The sequence below is a fragment of the Corapipo altera genome, unplaced genomic scaffold, assembly GCF_003945725.1.
Source record: "Corapipo altera isolate COAL_440 unplaced genomic scaffold, ASM394572v1 180, whole genome shotgun sequence".
NCBI classification, from domain to species: Eukaryota; Metazoa; Chordata; class Aves; order Passeriformes; family Pipridae; genus Corapipo; species Corapipo altera.
In genome coordinates this window covers 5844035-5868481 of record NW_020884915.1, presented here as the reverse complement: position 1 = coordinate 5868481, position 24447 = coordinate 5844035, and the positions used below count along the sequence as shown (strand labels likewise).

Sequence of the window (24447 nt, the reverse complement as noted above, 5' to 3'; positions counted from 1 at the left end):
GCCCAGGCCAACCAGCAGGGGCTCTCAGCTAACCCTGCTCCTGGGGAGCCTTCCCAGGGAGCCAGCTCTGCCCCACACTGCCCTATCTGCTTTGGCCACTGGCTCAAAGAGAGCTCCTCTGTGGCACTATGCTAAGCCCGACGGACATCCCCAGTTTTTCTCTCAGGAAAGGAATGCATAAAACTGAGTATAAACCTCCCTAATTTAACCCACAGGTCCGTATTGCTTAAAATCTGCACCACAAGCAGGATGCAGGTTTTCTGAGCGCTCCTCAGAGCTCACAGGTGTGAGATGCCATACAGAGAGCTGTCTGTGACCCCCTTCTGGCACAGCCCTTTCTACGTCTGACCTGCTTTTTGCAGATAACGGTGGGTTTTGTCTTGCATGAGCAGTCAGGGTGGGTTAACAGCAGAGAGCCCTGCGTGCGACAGATTTCCAATAGCCGGGACTCGGCAGCTGAATTTTTGAAATAATCCCACCGGCTTTAATCGAGAGAGGAGACTGTGAGAGGCTTGTAAATTCCTCCAGCAAAATTCCCGTTCCCGAGGCAGATCCTGCCTCCAATATGCTTATCTCCCTCCCTCTGTGTGCAGAGCCCTTGACGTCAATGGAAGATTCGCTCTCTCGGGGAGAGCAGCAGGCTGAGGTCACGCTCCGCCCTGCAAACAGCGCAGTGATGGCCCTGGCGCTGAGGAGAGAAGGCTCCATGCTTTTGCACAAAAAGCAGAAAGACTCAAAACAATGGCATGCCTAGAAATATGAAAAGGTAGACTGAAGGCAGGGGAGATGTTTGGAGCTGTACCAGCAGGCTGTAGGAGGATGCGGCTCTCGGTTGCGTTTAAGGATGTGCTGCTTGGCAGCCATGAATGGCGAGGAGGCTTTTCATTCATTCATCCCCTTTCCAGGCCTGGGAAGGGACATCTGTCAGCGATGAACCCGAGCAGCAGCACGCTGTGCTCATAGCCCAGTACATTTAAATCAGCAACTTAGAGGTTAAACTCCACAGCTCGGGCACCGGTGGCCTCAGTGATATTTATAGATTGCGTTACACTTACTGCAGCTTTTATGAGCAAAAGGTACTCTGCCTGGTTAAATTATCAGAGGTTAAGTGTGACCAGTTGTAATTAACCTGATGATGGATGTCGCTATTTTGATTTTTTTTTCCCTGGTATTTAAGAGGGCTGAGTAAATGGGTTTAAGGACCTCTGAAGAAAATATTAGATTTATTGTTATTATAAAATTCCATTTATAAAGCTGCTTTTGTCGAGGAAGTGCTTTGCAGAAATTAACATTTTACCTAGCTTAAACTTTGGAATAGCATCCAGCTCATAAATTAAATGCTGCCATTTCCCTCAAAGAACTGTTTATTTCTTCTCTGCAATAAGGGAAGTGAGTTCCTAACTCCGCGGGAAACTTATCGCTCTGCAGATGAGGTCTGTAGTTGCACAGAAATGCAGCATAGTTCACTGAGGCCAAAAGCCAACTGAGGTGACCAAGGCCAGGAGAGGTGTCCCTGGGTGCTCCCCGTGGTGCTGTAGGGGAGGGTATCTCCTGCAGGACAGTTCCTCCTGGGGCTGGAAGTCAATCAACACGTGGCTCACGCCGTGAAGCCGGGAGCGTAAACGGGGAGTTTGTGTTGCTTTCATCCCGTCTCATGTTGCTGCCAAGGCTGTTATTATTCACCATTTACCTTCTCAAAATATTGAGCCAATTAGAAAAGCAAATCTCTCTTTTGGTGAATGCCCAAGGGTGAAGCTGTAACGATGTGTGCTCTCCGCAAGCCCTAATTGCGGGTGTCGCAGCTGCGCCTGGGACTGCCGGGCTGAGCGAAACCAAATTCCTCTCTGATATATTTTACACCTCGGCCAAGCCACACTGAGTGGCTGCTTTTGTCCAGCTTCATAAACCGGGTGGCTGAGGCTGGGCAGCACTGGGATGGGAAAAGCAGCAACAGGGAAGGAAGGGATGGTGCTTGGAGAACATCACCCCGAGCGGATGGCAAGTGAAGGTCCTGGATGTTGGTCAGGCTCTGTTGCTTTACAGACTGTAAACTGCTCTAGTGCATTTATTATGAAATGGTGGCTGTAATTCTGAGTGTGAGATACAGAGAGAGGTTTCTGGGTTTTTTCCTTGTTAATTATCAGACAGGTGGGTTGTGAGCATTATTAAGAATAATTAAGACAGGACTGTGTGCCATCAGTTAGATTAGATATGAATCTGAGGTCCTGGTGTTAAAATCCTATGCTTTTATTGCTCATGTTTTCTTTATCTGTGGTGAATTAAGTAACATACTCTCAAGGTTTGCATGCATGAAGCTATATATGCTGATTGTGAGATTTGAAGCATATGAAGGTTTTAGTATCAGAAGTCCAGAAAGCTGCTATACTTCCATTTACATGCCAGGATTTTTGACCCCCTCCATAATGAGAGCACAGTGCTAACTTAGTGAAGCCCTTTCTTGAACTCATCTGATGGCTCAGGCTGCCTGCCATTAGTACTGTTTCATACGTGGTAAGTGGTATTGCTAAACCTTCTAAAATGAGCATAACAATCTAACCGGTGCCCAATGGGATATCCATCTTGTGTCTGACTACAAGGAATAAATTGTGCTCTCACACTGATAATTGCTTATGCCTGGGTTCAAGGATTACAGTCCTGTGATGCTGATGATTAGAACTGGTCTCTGTCTCTGTGCACAGATGCTCCCTGTGATCCACTTCAGCGTCTGCCTCAGCTTCTCCAAGTTGATTGCTCTTTGCAAAAGGAGGAAGAAACAATTCTGCAAAAGCCTTGCAGGCAGCTAGGACCTGATTTAAATTCTGTACGAGATGGGTACTGGAGAATATAACTTCTGGTGTCTTCTAGAAAGTTTAAAGAGGTATTCTTGGACATTTTTGTGGTTCTGAAAACTGGGTGGGTCATAGAAAAGCAGCATTCAGAAAGAAATAGTTTCAGAAAATTCTGAGGTATTTAAAGGGAACTGTAAAAGTTCACATAAAGTTAAGTCTATTCTGATTGGAAGAGACAGAGATAACGACGAATTTTTTTTTCTCCTTAAAATAATTTCCTTGAGCTCCTTCACAAGAATGGTGACAAAGCAACGCACGAAGTTGTGCTCTACGCTTCACTGCCTATTTTCTCACCCTCAGCTTAAAAATAACAGCTCTGTAGCACCTTCTGTTTTCTCGTGACGTCTACACACACTTCATGAATAATCTGTAGGGGGAACGCTGTGCTTGATCTCTGATTGGGATTTTCCCGTCTTAGCCGGTGTTGACTTAACCCTGCTTCCAAGGAGTCAGGAGTAAAACGCCCATTGATTTGGGTGCGAGCAGATTTTGACTTTTCAGAAATGCTCAGCCATATGTGTTCTCCTTTTGGAAGTATCATGTGGTTGCATTTGGCCCATGTCGTGTTTTAGTCACTCAGAAAGAACACGCAGAGTTCCAGCCTGTCCTCACCTGCCCTCAGCACTGCAAGAGCTCAGGGCCTTAGGGAGGCTTCGAGGGCCAAAGGTTTTGCTCTTGTCCTGTTTTGGGGTTTTGCTTGTTTGTTTGTTTTTATTTCCCAAATTTCTAGAAAACGTTCCCTTGTTCTAAGACAAAGGGAATACAAACATTTCTAATGTGCTGTGAAAATGAAATCTGAGAAAAAAAGTGCTTGAACTCAGCCTATATGTTTCATTTGGGAATAAATTATTTTATTCCTTGTGAAATAATGCAGTATTTTAAAAGGAGTAAAAATAGTTTGGAATCAAAAGTTGAAACACTGTTTTAACCTTATTGAAGACCTTCTGAATTTCCTTCATTTAAAAATAAAATGTCAGAAGTGACACATCTGTGAAACATTTACTTTTGGCTGATTGGTATTTTCTGAGGGGAAAAAATGTTTCACTGAAAATTTCTATCTGGCTTTAGGGTTTTTCAGTCTTTAATGTATTTACACCCACCAGTATCAAAGGGAAGCTCAGGAAATACTCTTGGTTCATGTTATGTGCTAGAAGCTGATTGAGGGCAAGATGAAGGGCTTGCCTTGAGGTGGTGTGTAGCTTTAGTGAGGATGTGTACCTGCAGGCATGGTTTAGAGCCTGATGTGACATATGAGTCTCAGCAGCTGTGAATTAAGAGCACAGTCCATTAAATCTGATGTTCTCCAAGGGTAGTAGTCCCTGGCAGAGGCGCTGGGTGAACAAGCCCATATCTGCTTCAGCCATCTCACCCAAGTCTGTCCGTGATCATGAGCCTGAGTTTCACAAGGTATTTACACAGCCTGACTCTTTGCCTAAAATAACATCAGAAATCTGTGCCAGATGAAGGACTTAAAAACTAATCCTCCCTGGGTCCAAGGTTAACATCCTTTCCTCTGGATTGTCTTTACTAGTAGCATGTCTGCTTAGTCATCTGTAAGGTGAGCTGAGCATGCTGGGGAGAGCCCTTCTCCAGCCAGGGGTATAAGCAAATTAAAAAGACACAAATGCAGTTAATCTGTGCTTTCTCCCACATTCCTTGTGTTGTGTCCTTCTGTCCCCATGTGTTCTCCACTGTAGTCAGTGAGGGATTTGCACTGGACATGGCACACCTTTAAGCACGTTTCCTGATCAGGATCTGCTGCTTAAAGGACTTTCTGTCCCCCTCGTAACCGCACGTGCCATCAAGGTTTTCCATGACTTTGTGAAAAATTAAATGCTGCCTTCGTGTTGAATGGTTGTCCTGCTTTAAAAACACTGGTTTGAGCAATATGAGTTGGAAGGGGAGTCAGCTTGTGACTTTGGAAATGTTTAAATCACCTGCAAGGAATTTGTCTCAGACGTTTTTATGGTATTTCAGCTGAAGTTCCGTGAAAAGTACAAAAAATAACACTTTGCCTAAAAACAAAGTCCCAAAACAAACAAACCCATAATAAATAAATGCTTGCCAAGAGTCATAAAAACCTTAAACTGTGATTTAATATCCTGTCTTTCTTTTGTCTTAGTGGAAAAGGTCATATAGATGAAAGACATCTGCTGTTGTATCTTGGATTTCAGGGCAAGACCAAAGTCCTATTCTTGGCTTTTTTTTTTGTGCGGCCAAATTGCCATGAATTCCTTCTATTCTGTTTTTTAATATGTCAGCTTTTGAAGAGGATGAATAGGCCTGTGGCCAGTGACTTCAAATGCCAGGGTGCATCCCCTGTATTTTATTCTTCAGAGGGATGCATGGCTCCGTCAGCGCTGGGTGAAGGACATCCAGGTATGATTGGGTTCATCGGTGTGACATGGAAGTTCTGGCCAGAGCCAAGGCCTGGTGGCAGCTCATGGTGAAGCTTTGGCCATGATCGAGTCAGCCAACATAGGATTTCTTCTGTATATCACAGAGGACATGTCCTAGTGAGCTAAGCAGAGCCACAGCAGGAGGGTTGAGTGCTGGCACACAGCTGACACACAACTGTTTGGACAGTTTTTTGCCCAGGTTTGGCCTACACCAGGTCTGAAGAGGACTTAGGCACAACTTGGTGCAGGGACTTCTTGATACAGGCCAGGAACTGTTTCCAAACCCCCCTTACTCATGTGTCCTAATTGATAGCCCCCAAGCAGCAAACATGGGAGATGCCTTTACCCCGATGGGATGCCTACATGTCCTAGACATGATGTCTGGTTGGTCTGGTGATGCTGGTAATGAGGGTTTCCAGCTTGCTGAAGGTGTGCAAGTATGCAGAAGAGAATTTAGAGCTCGTGGAGCAGAGAAACAGAGAACAAGTGAGAGGGAACAGGACACTGCAGTCTATTCTAGGAATAGTCTGAAATGAGGGAAGAGCAAGAGGCTCCAAGCCCCTGTTCCTAGGGTTGCTTTCAAGAGTCAGAAGGATGTGGAGGTGCAGCAGTGCAGTTTGCAACAGGTCAGAGACAGAAGGTGGCATTGAAGGCTCATGAATGCTGATAGTAAACAGGAGGTGAAAAGAGGAGAAACCTGGAACACAGAAATAAGTGGTCAATGCTTGAAATGATAGAGATAGGCAGAGCTGGGGAAGACAGAAAGACAAGAGATGTCAGGGAGAAAGTGAAGGAAAACACCTGGTCTGACTTGTTCTTCAATGTTCTTTCCATCTTTATGTTTTTATTGAATCTGTTTGAAACACAGTCAGTTCTGGACAACAGTGCATTTACAGTCGTTGATTGTTCCTGGCAACTTTTAATGTTTTTTCAGTAATACCACCCCTTTTTGAAATATGGGCCTTCCTCAGAAAGCAATTGTGTTGATGAGTGGGAAAACTGCGACCCTCTGAAGCCTCAGGGGATGAAATCCTAACCCTTGCTGAAGGCAAAGGCAGCATCCCCAGTGACAACAACGGGTTCAGGATGTCGAGGGGAGTGATTTTGGCTGCCCTACTGTGAGCTGGAAACTCTTCAGGGATGGGATCTGTGTTCATGCATGGCCTTGTACAAAGAGGTCCTGAATTTGCTGGCCTCCAGGCAATGCAGAAAAGCAAATGCTAATTGTCCTGTGAGCAGTGGAAATAATGAAACATCAGTGCCATTGGGTCCTTTGGTGTCTGATGAAGGGTGAGTGTCGGCCTTTTCTCAGCAGCTTTTTTTGCTCTCCCCAGCTGCTTGTTCCCTCAACAACAGGCAGGTGATGTGCAGCCCCCTGCCCTGCCATTTGGAGATGGTGGAGGGGATCCACACCACACCTGTATGTGCGTGGTGCATCCAGCAACACCCTGTGCTCCCTCTCTCCGGAGCTGGGCTGCTTAAAACACACAGAGTAAAGAGAAATTGAAGAATACTTTTCCCTCCAGTATCTAGCAACCCTAATTTTCTTAGGTCCTCTGACAATATCAACTGGAAAAATTACCAAGAAGAATGGGTCTGGTTTTATTTTTGTTTGTTTGCTTGTTTGTTGTTGTTTTTTTTTTTCCCGGTTTTGTTTTTTTTTTTCTAATTAAAGCCGTGCATTTAAGCTGCATGTGATAACTTCTTTTCCCAGTTGCACATGTGGAGTGTCTCAACAGGACTGTAAAAGTCATGCTATTTTATGTGAGGGCAAAATTCATCTTCGAGCTGGAAAAACTTTTGCTATTTTTGTTTGCAAAAGTGCTTTTAGGTCTTTAAGTAGAGGGCACTGCTGAAAAGCTAAGGGATGTGTTGGTTTTATTATTTTTATTAATATACTTTAAAAGCAACGCTGAAATATTTTGGTATCTGAAGCCAAGGCAGCAAAGTGCAAACCACTTTGTCATCTACTAACGTGGAAAATGTGAAACAAAGTAGATGTACCTTCTACTGTTTTTCTTTCCCCTGTCTTTGTTTCTCTACTTCTGGGAGATAAACATTTCTTTTTTTAATAATTTAGAACACTGCCTTTTTTGGCATAAAATACAAATATTTTATATTTATTTTTGCTATCACTGTAAGCACTCTTCCACATCTCCCATGTTATTCTCCCATGAAAAACTTCCTTACCAGGAAACCTTGGAAAACAGTGCTTCTGCAGAAACACCCTGCACTTATAATTTTGTGCAGAGGGGACTCTTCAGTTAGGGTCCTTTTCTCCCCCTCTCTCAAGGGCCTTGCTGAAGGGCTTGCTGGCATGTGTGGTTCCCAAAGAAATCAGCTGAAATTGTAGGTGCTTGACATAGCTGGGCTTGAGGCTGTTGTGGTTGAGAACTAGTTCTGCTCTTGAGACACTGGTCAGGCTGTAGGGCAATCATTGCCTGCATTTCAAGAGGATTAAATATAGAAAAGCATGGAAAATAACTGAAATTCCTGGTATGGTAAGACTGACCAGTGACAGGAGCTGAGGGAATAGCTTGAAGTTGTGTCAGGAGTGTTTAGGTTGGGTATTGGAAAAAGGTTCTTCCCCCAGAGGCTGGTTGGGCACTGCCCAGGTTCCCCAGGGCAGTGGGCACAGCACCGAGGCTGCCAGAGCTCCAGGAGGGTTTGGATGATGCTCTCAGGGACAGGGTGTGACTCCTGGGGATGGGCCTGTGCGGGGCCAGGAGCTGGACTCTGTGATCCTTGAGGGTCCCTTCCAACTTGATATATTCTGTGATACTATGATTCTGTGAAAGTCTAGCCCTCAGCTTGAAAAAAAAATTCCATGTCTTCTTGCATATGAGCCACTTGTATATTTGCTGGAGGTTGTTAACTCCAGTCATTCCATTAAGGGTGGAAAGCACCACCAGGACATCCTGCTTCCCCCTGCTGGCACCCCGTGCCCCCTGTTGCTGTGGGAGAGGCTGAGCATGGCTCTGTGCTGTGCAAGGTTCGTGCATGTCCATGGGTAGCTGGCGAGCATGTGCCCAGGAGTGGAGGGCAGCCAGAGCTCTGGGTTTCCTGCCTCCTCTTGTTCCTCCATATCTCTCCCATGAGCACTGTTTTCAGCTGGGGTCCTGTTTGTGTTGTCATCTTAAAACATCATTTGGAATGTTACCTTCAGCCAGCTGAAATTATTTCCTTTTTTGCCCCCTTACAGAGAGGGTTTATAAATATTGAGTTACGCAGGAAGCAAATTCTCCCGTTATCAGATTGTTCTGCAGTCACTTTTCCTCAAAAGCATAATGGTGACCTTTATCAGTGCTCAGTCATTTGTTTCCTATTAAACACAAGTGATTAAGATACTGTTTGGCTCACTGGGAAGAGTTGCTGACCTGTTTTGTCTGTAAATGTATCTTTAAATTAGGAGACACCTGAAACTGGTAGGAAATGGGCATTAACTGGGTTCAAGTTCCATAAGCACAGCTTGCAGTTTCCCAGTGGGATGTGGTTAAATAGCCATCACCAAGATAATATTAATTACATTATCTCCCAGAGTGGTCCCCAGAGGTGCTAAAATAGCACATGTGCCACCTGGGCTTAGATGCTTAGACATGAAGATCAGTGTTTGCTGCTTCATGGGGGGAAGCTGGATGAGATAAGGAGGCTTGGATTTTCTGGGTAGTTGCTTGGGGTTTTGCTCTCGTGAGTTTTAAAATCAGAATGCCATCTAAAGCAATGGCTGGATTTCTTTCTTCTTCCCTGACACCTTAAAAGGAATGATAGTAACAACCCAAAATATGGATTTCATAAAACACCTGGACAGAAATGGTTTCTTCCAGCAGAGACTGTGTCTGCCTTGTAGATTTGTTCAGTTCTTGTCTGTCTGGTGGATGCCAGGTGGGCACATGCCCACATGCAGATCAGACCATGCTCACATTTTTTAGCCCCACAGACCCAGCAGCCTTTGTCCCCTGGGCATTGATGAGTGGTAGAAGCGAGAAGCAAACAAATATCCTGTTCAGTGGTGGTTTGTCACTAACTTCTCCTTTGTTAATGAAGCTCAGCAGGCCGGATCCGTGTGGGATGGAAGTGCATTGGCCTCGGAGGTGGAATTGACTCTGACCTGATAACCAGACTTTTCCGTCTGGGCTGGAAAAACATGAACCTGGTGGTTTGTTAGGGACATGCTGGCAGACACTTAAAGACAGCAATGCTCAAGGCACCATTATAATTAGCTCAGTCAGAGACTGAGCACATAGATTTGCTTGAAAACCAGCGTGTCTGTTCCCTGGTCATCATGACCTCTGTGGAAAACACTGCTGAAAGAATACTTACACTTTAGTCTCCTAATGCAATGTTACACGTCCTTGCTGTCAGAGTTACATATTGCCACTATTAATTAAAGGTATCAGCATGTCCCATAAGGAGGGGAGTGACTTATGACATAAGAAGTGACTTTATGGTTCTCAGAAACTGACTGGTAGATTGATACTGTATTTTTTAGTATTCAAAAAGTACTTTTCCCTTGTTTACAAAGCTTAAATTAGGCACCAGAGGGGTTCACATATATTTGGATGAATGGGAAAGATGTGCCCTTCAATCTCTTTCACAACAGCTCAAAACTAACATAAGCACCTTAAAACAAAGGGAAGCTTTCATCCTTGTTCCTACAGCTACACATGAAAATCTGAATTGAAGTGAGATTGAGCAACAAGCAGAAAGTAAATAAGCAGACCTGATTCTTGACTGTGGAAGAAGTTGTTTCAGTAGAAAAGAATTAGCCAGCTTCACAAAATGTCACTAACTGGATGAAAGTGGTCCCCTTGTATTTCCTGGTTCCGTTACTCTTCCCATTGTGACACCTTCCACTCAGAGATGCATTGTTGAACCAGGGTTGTACAGGACAATAACAGAGGGATGCTTTCTGGAGAGGGAAAACGTAAAGAAAAATTTTGCTTTTGCAATATGTTCTGGTTTGGGGATGTTTTTGTTTGGTTGGGCTTTTGTTTGTTTGGGGAGTTTTTGTTTTGGTTTTGGTGTTTGTTTTTTTTTCCTATTGCATTCAGTTTTTCTTCCAAATGGGAGGAAACAAGCTCAGGTTGATTTTCATGGTGTAATTCACACTCTTCCAATTTTACTTTATTTTTTATGCTTGTAGATTCAAAGATCTGGATCTGATTTGGTTTTTTTTTAAATATAAACCAACAATCTTTCTTTCCAAAGCGAGAATAATCTGTGGCTGCTTGGCCAGGCCCAGAGGGTTCTGGTTTGTGCTGGAGTCAGCAGCAGTTTGCTACGGTGACTTCGTTTGACCTGCGCTGCTCTGATGGGCTGGGACTGGCAACAGTCTCAGCTCCAGCCATCAAAACATTCCTTTGTAGCCAAGTGTCCTTCTGCTTTCTCTGAAATATCTGGTGTCAGTTGTAACAAGAGGGGAAACAGACGTTTGTCACCATTAATTCGCTGGACAATTAAGCCGCTGATCTCTGACCTCCTGCCATTGTTGGCTTTCAGAGCCAGGGTAAAGACCCTGCAGATATCTGTTCTCTGTCATTCCCTGCGAGCTGTCCTAGTATTTTATTTACTCAAAGGCTTAGCTTTTGCCCACCACCAGCCAAATGTATATGCTTTGTAATAAAAATGGCTAATAAGCTGTCCCAGGCAGTGACATTAATCTCTGAGTGACGATAACAGCAAGCAAAGGGAACAGCTGGCTGTCAGAGGAGCATGGGAGCAGGAATTATACATTTATTTAGATTTATGTACATATTAGAAGTGTCTGTCCCTGGCTGCAGCTGCTTTTGGTGCTTTGGGCTACGCTGGGCATCCAGACCAGAGTCAGGGGCTTTCCAATGGGAGGTGGGGGATTGGTGCATGGTGCTGTTTTCTTCTTTCTTCATCTTCCAAGCTATGACAGTACCCAGCTTTTGCTCTCTCCTGGAGACCCTGGTGGCAGGATCGTTGTTCTTCCTGGCCTGTTTCCACACTGCTCCCGGGGGGGCTGATGGCCCAAATCAATACCTTGTTTTAATTCTGGCCCTAGGGCTGCGGTGAGAGCCGGTGGAAGTGCAGGACTTTGTGAGCAATGAGGAAATAGTTAATCCATCCCTGGCACAGAGCTCTGTTGTGTGTTTATTAAGAGGTGCCAGCTCTTGGGGTCGTGGTGGGTGGGTGGGAGGTGAAGCAGAGCTGGCCAGCTGCTTGCATGATCTGACGCTTACGCCATGCAGCCTTCGAGCCTCATTTTTCAGTCGCTGCTTTTGAAGCACTTCATTAGCTAATCAGAGGAACCCTCTGCCTTTGCTTTACAACAAGTTTCCTTGTTTTTTGTCTTCTACCTCCTGATTTTCTTTTTTTTCTTTTTTTTTTTTACTTCTTCTTTTTTGTGTTGAGTCCTTCAACTGGTAGCTATAGTAACACCCGTGAATGAGTGACTGTAGTGCACCGTCACAGCCCACTCCCCTCAGCAGAGCTCTGCCAGGCTGTCACACACCTGCAGTGGCTTGGCACCCTCTCTTGTAGGGGTTTCTCTGAACAACAGACACAGTCTTAGTTAGCTTGGGAGCCAGCTCCATCCTCCTCGCTATTTGCAGCTGCAGCCCACAATATATTGTGGCAGGAGGAGTGAGTCACTGGCAGAGCAATCTGTTGCAACAGATAATCACAGATTACCTCCATTAACCTGAATCCCTTCTGTAACCTTTTACAGTGATGATCCCAAATGCTGACGCATACAATACTGTTACCATTGTGTCTTGGGCTGTCAATAATTTTTGAGGATGGTGTTTTCTATGATTTCAAGAGTGATTTATCAGGGTGTGCCAGCAACATCTACAGAAAGCAGCTGTTGGTACCTTGTTGCTGGACAAGACGATGGGGCCAAAGACAGGCTTTGTACCTAAGTAAGGGGGAAGTCCCCCCTAAAGCTGGCCATGTGCTTTCACCTCAGTCCTGTGCAGCCCTTACACCCTCTCCCTGGCATCCATGTAGAATCTCTTCCCTCCCAGTCAAAGTCTGCACCAGCATCTTTTCCCCTCTGCCAACCTCTCACTGCAACTGGCAAATTCTTGCTGTAACCAGGCATTTCAGAGGGGTTTCATATCCCTCTCCAGGTTTCCTCTACAGCATATTTGAAGGACTGGTCATATATGTAGGGTTTAATTTATGCTTTATGCATATGTCTCAGAATCTGATGTGTTATTGACCAAGGAGAGCAGGGAAGATGGGCCGGGTCATTATCTGCTTTTGTGGTAAAGAAAGATGTGTGTGATCCTGATCTCAGGTAGAAAGTGACCCATTCTGACACGTTATGATGCTGTACTTTTCTTCCTGGCTGACTCTGGAAGCAAAAGAGCTGAAGTGTCACAGAAGAGAAGTTCCTCTAAAACAGTGTAGCCCATACACATCTACTGAGGAGGTTCCCAGCCTAGTTTTCACAATTTTTAGCTTTTTTGTATCAGCTGTCTGAGATGACATGTTGAGATCTGTTGTTGGTGTGTTGAGAAGGGAGGTTAAATCCAGCCAGACATGACTGAAGGACACTTCTTATGGCTGTTGGGTTATCTCCCTGCTCCTCCAGACCACTGCAAAAATACAAGAACACCACAAGATCAAAACATGCTGGGGACCTGATGACATTCCCTCAGTGCCCTTCTTCTCAAGTGCCCACATCAGCACCTCTGCTGGGCTTGTATCACTGGTGGGATTAAATGTAGGAGGAGAGACTGGGGTAATGCAGAGATTTGGTAGAATATTTGCACGTGTAGGCAGCACAAAGGGGCTGCAGAATCCCTTTGTATCAGGCTCTAGAGCTGAGACCTGTGTTGTTGCATTCCTGAACATCTGGGGTCTGCCAGTCTGCCTGCCAGAGAACAGGACTGAGTACTCAGGTGCTTGAGGGATTTGCTCTTCTGCCTCCCTCATGGAGAGTCTACACTATTTCTTTCTTACTTTCCTGGTGGCTGTTTTCCCAGCTCAGACATAAGCCATCAAAACTGAGAGTCTGCCATGATTTATGTATGGAAAGCAAACCACATCTGTATTTCTGGGTTCCTGTCAGAGCACCTCAAAGCTTTACTGATTCTACCAGTTGGTGGAACTAATAAATCAGTCAGGCCTAATAAAACAGCCTGTCTCAAATAATGAATTTGTCATGGCGTTTACTAAAAGTCTTTCCTTTAGCCTTGTTGGTAAGTTCATTTATGTGGGGGCAAAAAACCAGAATAGAACATAATTCTCAGAGCTTGGCTACAGACTGCTGATAGGAACACTCGAATTCTCACCTCCCATCCAACTGGATCTCCTCCCCACAGCTCAGAAGTACTCCTTATGAAACTCAAATGTCAGGAACACAGAGGCTAAGTTCTTATTTTAGAGACTGCAGAACTATTTGTGGGAGAAAAAGCCCACACAGCTCTTTGACAGGGACAGTCAGAACCCGCATCGTTCCCGGCTCTGGAGTTTTTGCATGATTTTCCTCTGGAAATGGCACCATAGTTTTCAGGAGAGCTGAACCTCATATATTTGCCTGTAGCAGGGCAGGTTTCCTGGTGTGTTCCTTCTGCCTGTCTCGTGCTGCCCATTGTGCACTTGTGTTGGTAAAGGTCAGAATTGCACAACGTGGAGCAGCAGATCAGCAGAGCCTCCTGAGACTTCTAGTAACTTATCTCAGTGTCCAACTAGGACCCACACGTCCCTACAAGGTATTTTGGGTTTAGGGGCCAGCCTTAAGAATATTTGGGTTGTTTGAGGAACAAACTGAGTCCTGGGGCACCACACAGACTCCTGGGCAGCCTACACGGGCTGCACATGGGTGATGAGTTCATGGAATCATGGAATATGCTGGCTTGGAAGGGACCCACAAGGATCATCAGTTCCAACTCCTGACCCTGCACAGGAGCACCTCAAGTTGCATTTGCAGGTTTGGGTTTGGGGGGCATCAGTTGGCAGCTTGCAAACATGTTACTAAGCAGGGCAATAAATAGATGGAACAGGTCATAAGTTTAAAAAGGCACTGCTTAAAGAGGAGTTCCTTCCTGGAAAGATGTTATTGAGCCCTATTCAAACAGGATTTCTGGAGCACAGGTTTGCATTCTTACTTTGGAAAAATGGGAAGCAGGTCTCCTACAGTCAGTGTAATTCACAGCTGTGCAAAATAATTCGAGGGAAATGGTAAGGAATGTGAGAATTTAGAACATTCAGATATGGGGAGGCCACGTTCTTTCTTTAATTCTCATGTACTTCTTTCTTTAATTCTCATGTGTGACAGTTGGGAACATTTCTGACAAAAGAATCTTCCTTTTGGAGAATGAAGTTTTGTCAAAAATTAAAGGGTTTGCAAGAAAGTGTCTTCCTAAAAGAAGAAAAAAAAAAGATTTGATTTTTCTAACTTCTTATTGACACTATAGAAACATCACTTTAATGAAGTAAAGAGTGTCAATTTACCATACCTGCTCTGTTCCAGTGATATAATATCTTAATACTCTATTTGATATGTTCCATGATAATGTTTTGACGTTAAAGAACTGAGATGACTCAAATGTTATCACAAAGAAATGGTTTAATTTCTTTAAATCAGAGTTTCTGTAGAACTTTGTGATACTGACTCTCAGCTCCAGTTTGGAGGAAGGTTCCACTGAGAGCTGCAGTGTTTTCAGAAGGGTGATAACCTTGATTCTCAGCAGCTCTGTTCAAAAGGTTGGTCTCCCATAGTAATCATTGATGCTGAAGTGTTGCAGTCAATTTTTTTCTGTCAGCTACACCACTGATGGACAAAATCTCTCAATGCTTCCCAGATTCAGGCATCATAGCCTCTGCATGTTCCCCCAAGAGAGCTTACAGATCCGGAAACAGCTTCCAAGGGAACACAGTGGCTCCACATTCACTTGTTGCATGGTCTCTTCTATTCTTGTTGCCAACTACAATGTCAAATATTATCCAGGCACCTTTCAATTTGAAGCCTCAGTTCTTCTGAACAGCCTGTTGGAATACCCAAGACATGGGAATGCATTCTAAACACACCAAAACTGCCTGGATTTGTGCCAGGAGCGTAGTTTACTTTGAGGTCAAGAATAAGAAGTTAAAATTTTGGGCTGTGCTTAATTGTACTATTTTAGATAATAGCTGGTTTTATTTTTGTAAGATTTACTGTTTGGTTTTTTTAATAGATTGTAAATCTTCAGTTTACTTTGTATCTCCTGGATTATTTTTTTTTGTGACATAAAAGCCAGCAACCTCTACTTGCTCACTCATCAGCTGCAGATAAACACAATACAGTTAAATACAAAGCATAAAAGAGAGAGACACCATAATAGACAAACTAGAGGTGCTTATGCAGGGGAAAACTAAGCTGCACTGAGGGAAATTACATCACCAAACAACTCCCTGTTAGCATGTGCAGCAGTGAATTGTACACCCAGTATATGTGAACTGGCCCAAAAAACCCAGAGACAACTTGTTGGAGTAATCTCAAATATGCATTAAGAATCCCCAAGGGAGGATTGAAGGCAGAGTTGTATGGAGAATGCCACAGACTGGGGTGCCTACTGGAGACTAACAGAAAAAATTAAAGGCCTGTTTTTTCAGTTTGGTTAAGGTCCTTTGAATGTGCTCTGACTAGGCATAAAGGTAGCTTATGTAAAGACTTCTTTATATTCCTAGAGTGGTACCAAAATGGCCTTGGCATATGATAGTTAAGCCCTGAGGATCAATCTTCAAAGACTTATCCCTTAGTTTCCTCCATCCCTTCAGGGCAGTGGATGTTATTAAAGCATACTATTAACAGTATTATGAACATATAAAATCTGTTGTTAAAGTTATGTTTCAGCCATTTATCAGTATTTACAGCACTACTTGGTCTCTTATTTAAATCATAAGTAGACATCTCTGCAATTAAGTGTTTCTTTATGAACAGTGACTTCTGTAAGCCAATGTTAATAGGACTTTAGATGCCAGCTGTATACAAAATATTTTGCCCTCTGGTCCTCTCTCTGGTAGCCAGATTGCAAAGCCAGCCTGACTCTGCTGGGGAGAAGCTTGCATTTTTGCTTATGAAATTCCCCTCTCTGTGGTTCTGAAGGCTTAAACATGAAATACATCTGCTGTTGATTTCCAAAAAGCAATGGGATGTTTCACACAGCAGTTGTCAGGCTGAGGTATTTGTAGGAACATGCAGATGATTTATGAGCAAACACGCTGTGACAGCGGGGAAGATGGGCACAAAACTCTTATCGTGGTCTGGGACTATTTGGAGCCGTGTTCAAAAAAAGGCTGTGGGAGATAAAGGCAGATTAGCATTGATAAGAGGAGCTGTGTAACATGATTCTCTTTTGAGGGCATGTTATGGGCTTTTTGTTGTATTTTATAAAAGAGAGCCTCTCATAGGCATTGCATCCCAGTGGATGGTGCACACCCAACTGCTTTTGAAAACCCAGCCCTCATACTCTTCTCATTTTCCTTGGGCTGACATAGAAGGGGATCCATAAAGAGGTTCCTGGTGGTCTTGTAAGTGCTTGTTTTAAGCACAGGTTGGTCAGGAGTATCATCTAAGATCTTGTAAAAATAAAACAGGGTTCATGGTTTGGGGGTTTTTTCTGCTTTGCCAGAGGAGGAGGGCAGGATGAAGGGAAGAGAGCAAGCAGTGATTTTAATTCTTTGAAAACAAGCTGGTATTATTTCCTAGTGCAGCTGAGTGTAGGTGGCATTAATATGAAAGAAGAATAGTGAACCTGGGAGAACTTCCATGTGAAACAGGTCTAATAAGGGTGAAACTCTTTGCCTCGAGGTCTAAATGTGTTAGACATGAAAAATGCCTAGGGGAAAACGATGGGCAGATAAGTTTTATTCATGCTGTCTCATTAGGAAGAGGCGCTGTAGGAAAATAAGCAGATTAAAATTGGTATTCTTTTCCTTCATAAATACATGGGTAAACTCTGGGACTCCCACCCACATGAGGTATGCAGGTACCCAACAGTTCAGGGCATTTGCCAGGATCATAAGAACAGCCTGAATTTAAGTAACATAGATTCTTAAAAAGAAGGAGAAGAAATTGCTTGGAAGCAGTACACCTTCATGTTTTGTTAACCATGTCTAATTAACAGAAAGGGGAGGATCATTCCTGCTTTTCAAATACTTTAGAAACAGCTTTCCAAGATCTTCCTCTGAAGCTACCTTTGGTCTGTCCTGTACTGGACAGACCTTAATGTAATATGGTAATTCCATATATACCCTCTCTCTCTCTCTCTCTCTCTCTCTCTCTCTCTCTCTCGATATAACACCTTGATGGGAGAGAGTGAGTAAAAGAAGCATGGCAAGGGGAAGAGAAGAAGAAACATAGATATCTTTTGAGTGGAAATCGGATGCTAACCATGATTTTTTGACTTTTAATATTTTTTTGAGTTTGTTTCACTACTTTCACATGCTGTGCAATCAAGGCCTTGCATTCCAAGCATACAGAGCTCCCTACTCTTGTTGGGAAGGCCTTGGATGACAGCCTGGCTACTGTTGCCAAACAGAAGACACCAGCTGTAGTCATCCTCCAGTGATTTGTGGGTAGTTTACCTAAACTGGGTTAACTAGATTGCAATCACTACAGTTGGAGGCATTGAAATTTTAGGCTGTCTTGGGTTAGCCAGGCCTGGCAGCATGGGATGTGATGCTGGCTTATCAACTTGAGCATGAACAGAGCAACAGCAGGAAGCCAGCTTAGCCATGCTTAAAAGCCACCTTGCATGGTGGTGTGAGGCACAAATGCAATATGCTACAGGCATGATGCTGGAATGAATTCACCCAGCAATATGTTTTACCCTGTGCTGTGAAATATCTTTAATCAGCAGAGCAGGAGCATGGCTTGGTGCTGTCCTCAGCAGGATTAAAGGGCTCAGCACCTTGGCTGCTTCAGCTTCTTCTTCAGCTCCTTCCTCTTTCTCTGATTTTTCATGTAATTTTGGACAAGCCACTTAATATCTCACAGGCTCAATAATGTGCAGGTATTTTCCTGTCTCCTCTCAGTGTTAGGAGAGTAAGTATATCATGAATAATGGAGGGAGAAAAAAAGTAGGCACTTTAGGCTACAGGTAGCTCCTGCTTGCAAATGTTTTACATGTGTGCCTCTGGTTATGTCTCTCTCCTTGCAGGCAGAGATCAGAGCTAGATTTGCCATGTGGTATCACAAGACGATATGAAAAAAGCCATGTATTTTTCAGTAGGTAAGATGTAGAGCAAATGCTTTTGTTTCCTGCAGGACTGGTTGACATGTTGGAGAATTAGCTTCAACCCTCAGTTTGCAAATGCTGAGTTGTTAAGTGCATGCCAGGGAGCAGAGCTGAGATTTCCTGCTTTTGCTGGCAGCTCACCTTTCATCAGCAGCAGCAAACCAAGATTTTAAAGCAGTCAGACCCTCCAACCCCACATGATGGAACTCACATCTAATACATGGCCTGCCTGTCAAGTCTTGCCCTGAGAAGCTGCCTTGAAGATTGCAAATCCTGGGCAGAATAGATGGTGCAAAGGCAACAATCAAGACAAGTGTGAAAAGCTTCCCTCTGCAACCTGCACAATGACTGACCTGTTCAGAGAAACCTCCCCTTTTAGCTTTTAGCTCTGCTAGACAATTTACTCTGTCTCAGCTGTCTCACTGCATTATGTCCTTCAAACCCCCCAGAATGAACATTTGGAGCCAGTAAACCCCGCTGGCTCCACGAGAAGAGCCGGGAGCGGAAAGGTCAGGTCGATTAAAGCACTTGATCAGAATCTTTAACATAAAGACGTCACAGGCAAAGCAGCAACGCTACTTCACGCTCAGCTAAGAGCAAATGATTCATCAGGCAAGTCTGCTTATTTTTGGAGGATGGCCACAAAAGAGGAGAGAACACGCTGGCTGTATCGATCACGGTTGTAACAGGGGACCGCAGAGCCCTCCTCCGGTTTTGATGGAAATTTAATGTCGGAAATACATCATCCAATGCAAATATATCAATATATGTTTTACGTCGAGTGGATTTTAAAAGTGTTCTGGCCCAGCTTAGTGGGATCGTTTCACCCCTGCACAAATCTCAGAGCTGTCACTTCGAGCCAAGGGCTGTTTTGCAATGGTCTGCACTGCTTGATGCTGTGCTAAGATGCAACCATTTTGTGAGGACTTCTGTGACGGTGGCTGGAGAAGCAGGTGTGCTCTGAAATCTCCAGTGCTTGGGCCTGGAAGGTCCCACCTTCAGTGGGGGAAGATGTACCAGTGTTGAGCAGAGGCACCCTAAAGGATACTTTCATCTGGCTTACTCCCACTGCCTTCTGTGTCCAGAAATGTTTGTAACTACTGTTGGAACAGGCACTGCTGCCCAAGCAGCTGCACAGCCCCAGAGCAGAGAGCTCCTGGCTGTCCTGCTGCAGCACCCCTATCTGTCAGATCCTTGGGAAGAGCAGAGCAGGTCCCTGGAGTGGCAGAGGCAGCAGCCAGGAATGAGTGGAAGATGTTTGTACATGGAGGTGGGATGATTTACTCTAGAAGATGACAGCCTGAGGAAGGGATCCAGAAATCCAGATTCAAACCCTGTAACTGTCAAAGGGGGATCATTCATCTCTAACACCAGCCCAGCAGTTTCCCTCCTTGCTTTCCCTTCTTTCCCATCCCTCCCCCAGTGCTAGATAATATGTACTTAATTCATTTAATTCCTGTGGAGCTTTGCCATCAATGCATAGAACTCAGAATTTACAAGAGTTCTTGGCAGCCAGGAGGGCCAACCATGTCCTGGGGTGCCTCAGGCACAGCACTACCAGAAGAGAAGAGGGGCAAGCAGAGGGGACAGCCTGGCTCACAGGAGCTGCTGGGCAGGGTTGCAAGAGTGGGCTTTTGGGAGATGAGGGTCAGTGAGGACCCTTTGGGTTGCTGAATCCAAGCCCTGTGGTCACTGGCAGCCAGAGCAGAGCCATGTGCCTCAGGAGCTGGTGAACAGATGATCACAGTGCTCACCCCAGCCCACAAAATGCTTCTCAGCACCTTGTGTACCTAAGACCCTCAGCGTGCAAGAGCAAGGGAGCAGGACAGCCTCTCTGATGCTGTGGCTGGAGGGATGGGAAATGAAATGACTTTAGCAGCACTGTTTGGGGTGCACTGAAGGGGGGGGGTAGGAGCAGAATTCATTACAGACCCAGAGGGTACATCTGTGTTGCATAATACTATGTGGTGTGGAGGCAGTCACAGCTCTCTGTGCTTTGCTGGAGTCTAATTCCTGGAAAGGGTCTCAAGGTTGTACTTCTGATTGTCTAAACAAGCTACTTCCTTTATGGCTAGTGCAGGTAACTCTGCTCTACACTGCATACTGTAGAAATGCAATCAGTTTCTGTGATTAAGAAGTTTTAAAATAACTCAAGGCAGGCTCTGTGATGGAAAAACCATGGGCCACCAAAAGCAAAGGAATAAAATTGACATGCAAAAGAAGCACTCCTATGCCAAAGGTTCTGTGTGATCAGAAACACCCCACAGAGTGCAATATTTGGTATTTTTTTTCTGAGGCTCATATTTCCTCTGTGGTGGTCTGCTACCTTTTTAGTCAATTCTCTCCTAATTTAGCCTGCAATGTCATGTGGGACCTAACACATCCTCAGTCTGCAACTGTGACTCTACCAACCCCTCTACAAAATTAACTCAGCTCTGAATTAGTCATTTGGTGTGCCAGTGCATGTAAAATAGACTCAAGTGAATCAGATTTTGTGTACAGGGACTGAACTGCAGCGCAGACAGAGACTTGGAGAATCCCAACCTGCAGCTGGGCTGTCACATCCACAGGGATAGTCCCAGCAAGGAGCAAAGTGAAGTTTGCTGGAAACACTGCCTTTGCTGGTCAGAGCCCCCTGGGCAGCTCAGATGTGGCACCCAGAGATGCCAGGGGTGCCTGCAGCAAGGTGTTTATGGAGGGATGTTGATGAGGGAGATTCATCAGCATGGAAAGGCTCAGGGTCTCGTTCAGCCAGGGCTGGAGGGAGCCAGCTGGGTCATGCACCTTGAGAACAGTTCAGTTCAGGAGATCTGGAGGAGGAGTGAGAAGGAGGAAAAAGAACCAATAAGAGATGTTTTCCTCATGAGACCGTTATGTTAATTTTCTCCCACTGTTCTCCTGTGGAAGCAGCAGTGGCCAGAGTGTGTAACAGCAGCAGTAATTCCATGTTATCAGTGCCTGTAATGGGAGGCAGGGGGGATGGTGGTAATTGAATTTTGGTCTTCAGTCTCCAGCACTTCTTTTGCGATGGAGTCAGGACTTATCCCAAAACCAGAAGGGGGATATCCAGGTTGGAAAGGTGTGGGTTGTAATTTTATAAGATTATTTGACTTGTGTGAAATGGCTGTTGGTTGGGGCAGAGGTGATGTTGGGGATGCTTGGTTCAGCACTGTCATCTGAACTGGACCTGGTGGGCCACAGACCTGGACTCCCAACTTTTAGCAATCTGATCTTCTGCCAGATGCCACCTCCTTGGTCTGGTTAAGGCCAAACAAGCTCAGACTTATCTGTATCATAGAATCATAGAATGACTGGGGTTGGAAGGGACCTTAAAGCTGATCATGTTCCAACCCCCCTACCATGGGGAGGGACATCTTCCACTATCCCAGGTTGCTCCAAGCCCCGTCCAACCTGGGCTTGGACACATCCAGGAATCTACCTGTTCATGAACCCCCAGTGTCTCAGCTTTAATTATTACTGGTATCCATAAGAACTGTGACTGGGCTGGTGAACTCTGGGTGTGACTATGCCCCCTAAAGCGATCTAATCCTGACATTTCTTTCTCTGCAGGGGGTGGAGGGAAACGCAAAGGCAAAAGCAAAAAGTGGAAGGAAATCCTGAAATTCCCTCACATTAGCCAGTGTGAAGATCTCCGAAGAACCATAGGTAAGAGCCTTTCCCTTCTTTGGAAGTACTGCACAAATAAAACTCAGTGCCTACCTGCCAGGACCGTTGTGGCTGTAAAAAGACATTCAGAAATTAGTCCCCTCATCACATCCTGCATTCCCTTCTAATAGGGAGCTCTTTATCAGGGAGGAAATGAGACTTGCTGATTGTAGTTGAAGGTCAGTATTAATTACAGTCTGGATATGATGTTTGAAGCAACAGGCACTACCTCTGCCAGGCTCAGCAGCACCATCCTCTATTCAAACCACGACCATGACACTGCTTTATGTAGGTTTTTATAGGACATGTACAAATTTTTTTAACTTAATTTGTTTTATCTGTGTGGGCCAAACACTGCAGATTTGGAAGGGAGCTTGCAATGGCCATTTTCGTAGCACTGCCTTTCTCCTGCTCATACCTGCCAAATTTTAGCATTTTTTTGGCTGCTGCCTTGGCAAACAAGGCTAGCAACTATCTCCTTGTGCATTCTCCTCTGGAAAGCCCAGCATTACTGGTCTCACCACAAAAGGTTAACTTCAGCATTTGAGGCTTCTTTTCTCCCCTACACATCAAATCCAACCACTGGCAAGGAATGAATGAAAGGCAAGAATCTGGAACAACTGAGATAACAGGCAGCATAATTTGTCTAACTTGGGTGAACTCCTGGGGTCTGAGTGACAGTGCCCTGGCACTATTTACCTTAGAAATTCACAGCGTGTTTATGCAGAGAAAATATGTGGAATGTTTTGAAAGTCTTTTCATGATCTCCTTCAGTAAAATTTTCTCCCCTCGTCTTCTGCTGCTGAATCTAAAAGGAGGTAAAGAAAAGAGGGGAGGCAGCAGAAGAGGGTGTAGGTTTTCCCCAGTTTATGGTCACTCGACAAACATACAAACCCTGACCAATTTCTGAAGGTACAGAACCTGCTGGAAGCAAATCTGACTTAATATATTGTAATCTGCTGTAGTGGCTTGGACCTTGACAAACCATGACATCTGCAAAAGGAATTCTCCCTGTTGTTCTATCAGCCATGGTTTCTGCAGGGGGGAAATGGCTCCAGATAAAATGCTGCTCTTTACGAAGGTGTAGTATCCTAAAATGAGTGGTCTCAAAAAAGTTAAGTCTGCCAATTATTTCAGTTTCTGAAATGCTGTTTCTGGCTTTTTCTTTTTTTTTTTTTCTTCTCTGTGTGTGTGTGTGAGCTTTGTCCTAAATGTAATTTAGTTTGAATTTTTTGCATGAGTGATTTGATGAAGTAACTGGCCCTTGTGTGATCTCCGGATGGACTTGGCTTCATGACAATGATTACCTGTTGACTGGGAATTTTAGCAACTGACTTTTCCACAGTGGGAAATAAGGTCCAAATCCTCGTTCTGTGACTCTGATTTTTATTGAGTGGCTTTCCTGCTGAGCTGGATGTGATTACACAGGGAATGAGGCACTGCTAAGCCTCAGTGAGGTCATCTGCCCTTGCTGGCTCTACCATTTTCAGTTAATCCGGCTGAGGTTGAAACATCCCAGACAAACAGTGGTCTGAACTTCTCCTTGCTCACACAGGGTGCCTGACACACCTTGGATGAGTGGGTCTGTAGCATTAATTAGTTTGCATGCGTGTGGTTGGTCTGAGGTGCTCAGGAGGGATCTGTTCATGTGCAGATCCCTCGCTCTGGGCATCCAGGAACAAGTACCTGTCGTGTCAGTCTGGTCTTAAACTGCTTCTTTTACTGCCTCTGCTGAGGAAGAACCATTTCCCCGGCTTTAACCCTTCATTTTCTGTAAGTCATTTAAAAGGATCTCAGGATTTCAGATCTCACGTGTTTCCAGAGGTGATTTTATCAGGGAATGTACTGAAAAATCTTCCTTGGACCATCAGCTGAACTACTCTGTGGCTTGCAGGGAATTCAACTTTTTGGTGTGTCTGCCCATCAGTCCCTCCCCTAACAATTTCTTAACCCACTAGTCAGTGCTAATAATGAAACAGAGACCCCAAAAAGGCTTTTTACTCCAAGGCCAGGTTGGATGGGGCTTTTAGTGAAAGGTCCCTGCCCACGGCAGGGGGATTGGAACTAGGTGATATTTCCAACCTTCCAATCCAAACCATGATTCTATGATTCTAAACTTTGTACAAGGAAAAGGCTGCAGCCTAATTCAGTTTGCTTAGAGACCAAGACAAATATGGGCAGGTTCTGCTCCTCACAGACCTCTTTGCTGCCTGTTCACCTCCCAGCACTTTTGGTCAGACAGAGTCTTGCCACTTTGGTTAAAAAGAAAATCACACCGAGTCTTGGAGTGTTGCATGAACTGGAGCTCCAGGCTGTTGAGGTTTTGTTGTACTCCTC

The 24447-nt window shown here is 44.7% G+C and overlaps 1 protein-coding gene across 2 annotated transcripts in view; it reads left to right on the top strand.

Annotated features, from left to right (window-relative positions):
- Positions 1–24447, top strand: part of GRK5 (G protein-coupled receptor kinase 5) — a 154458-nt gene that overhangs the window by 42833 nt on the left and 87178 nt on the right. For both annotated transcript variants that reach the window (XR_003529659.1, XM_027655276.1), the window contains exon 2: positions 22015–22110. Coding sequence is in view for 1 of the 2 variants with exons in the window: in XM_027655276.1 (XP_027511077.1) it covers positions 22015–22110 (96 nt within the window). In the remaining variant the exon portion in view is untranslated. The remainder of the gene's footprint in view (positions 1–22014; positions 22111–24447) is intronic.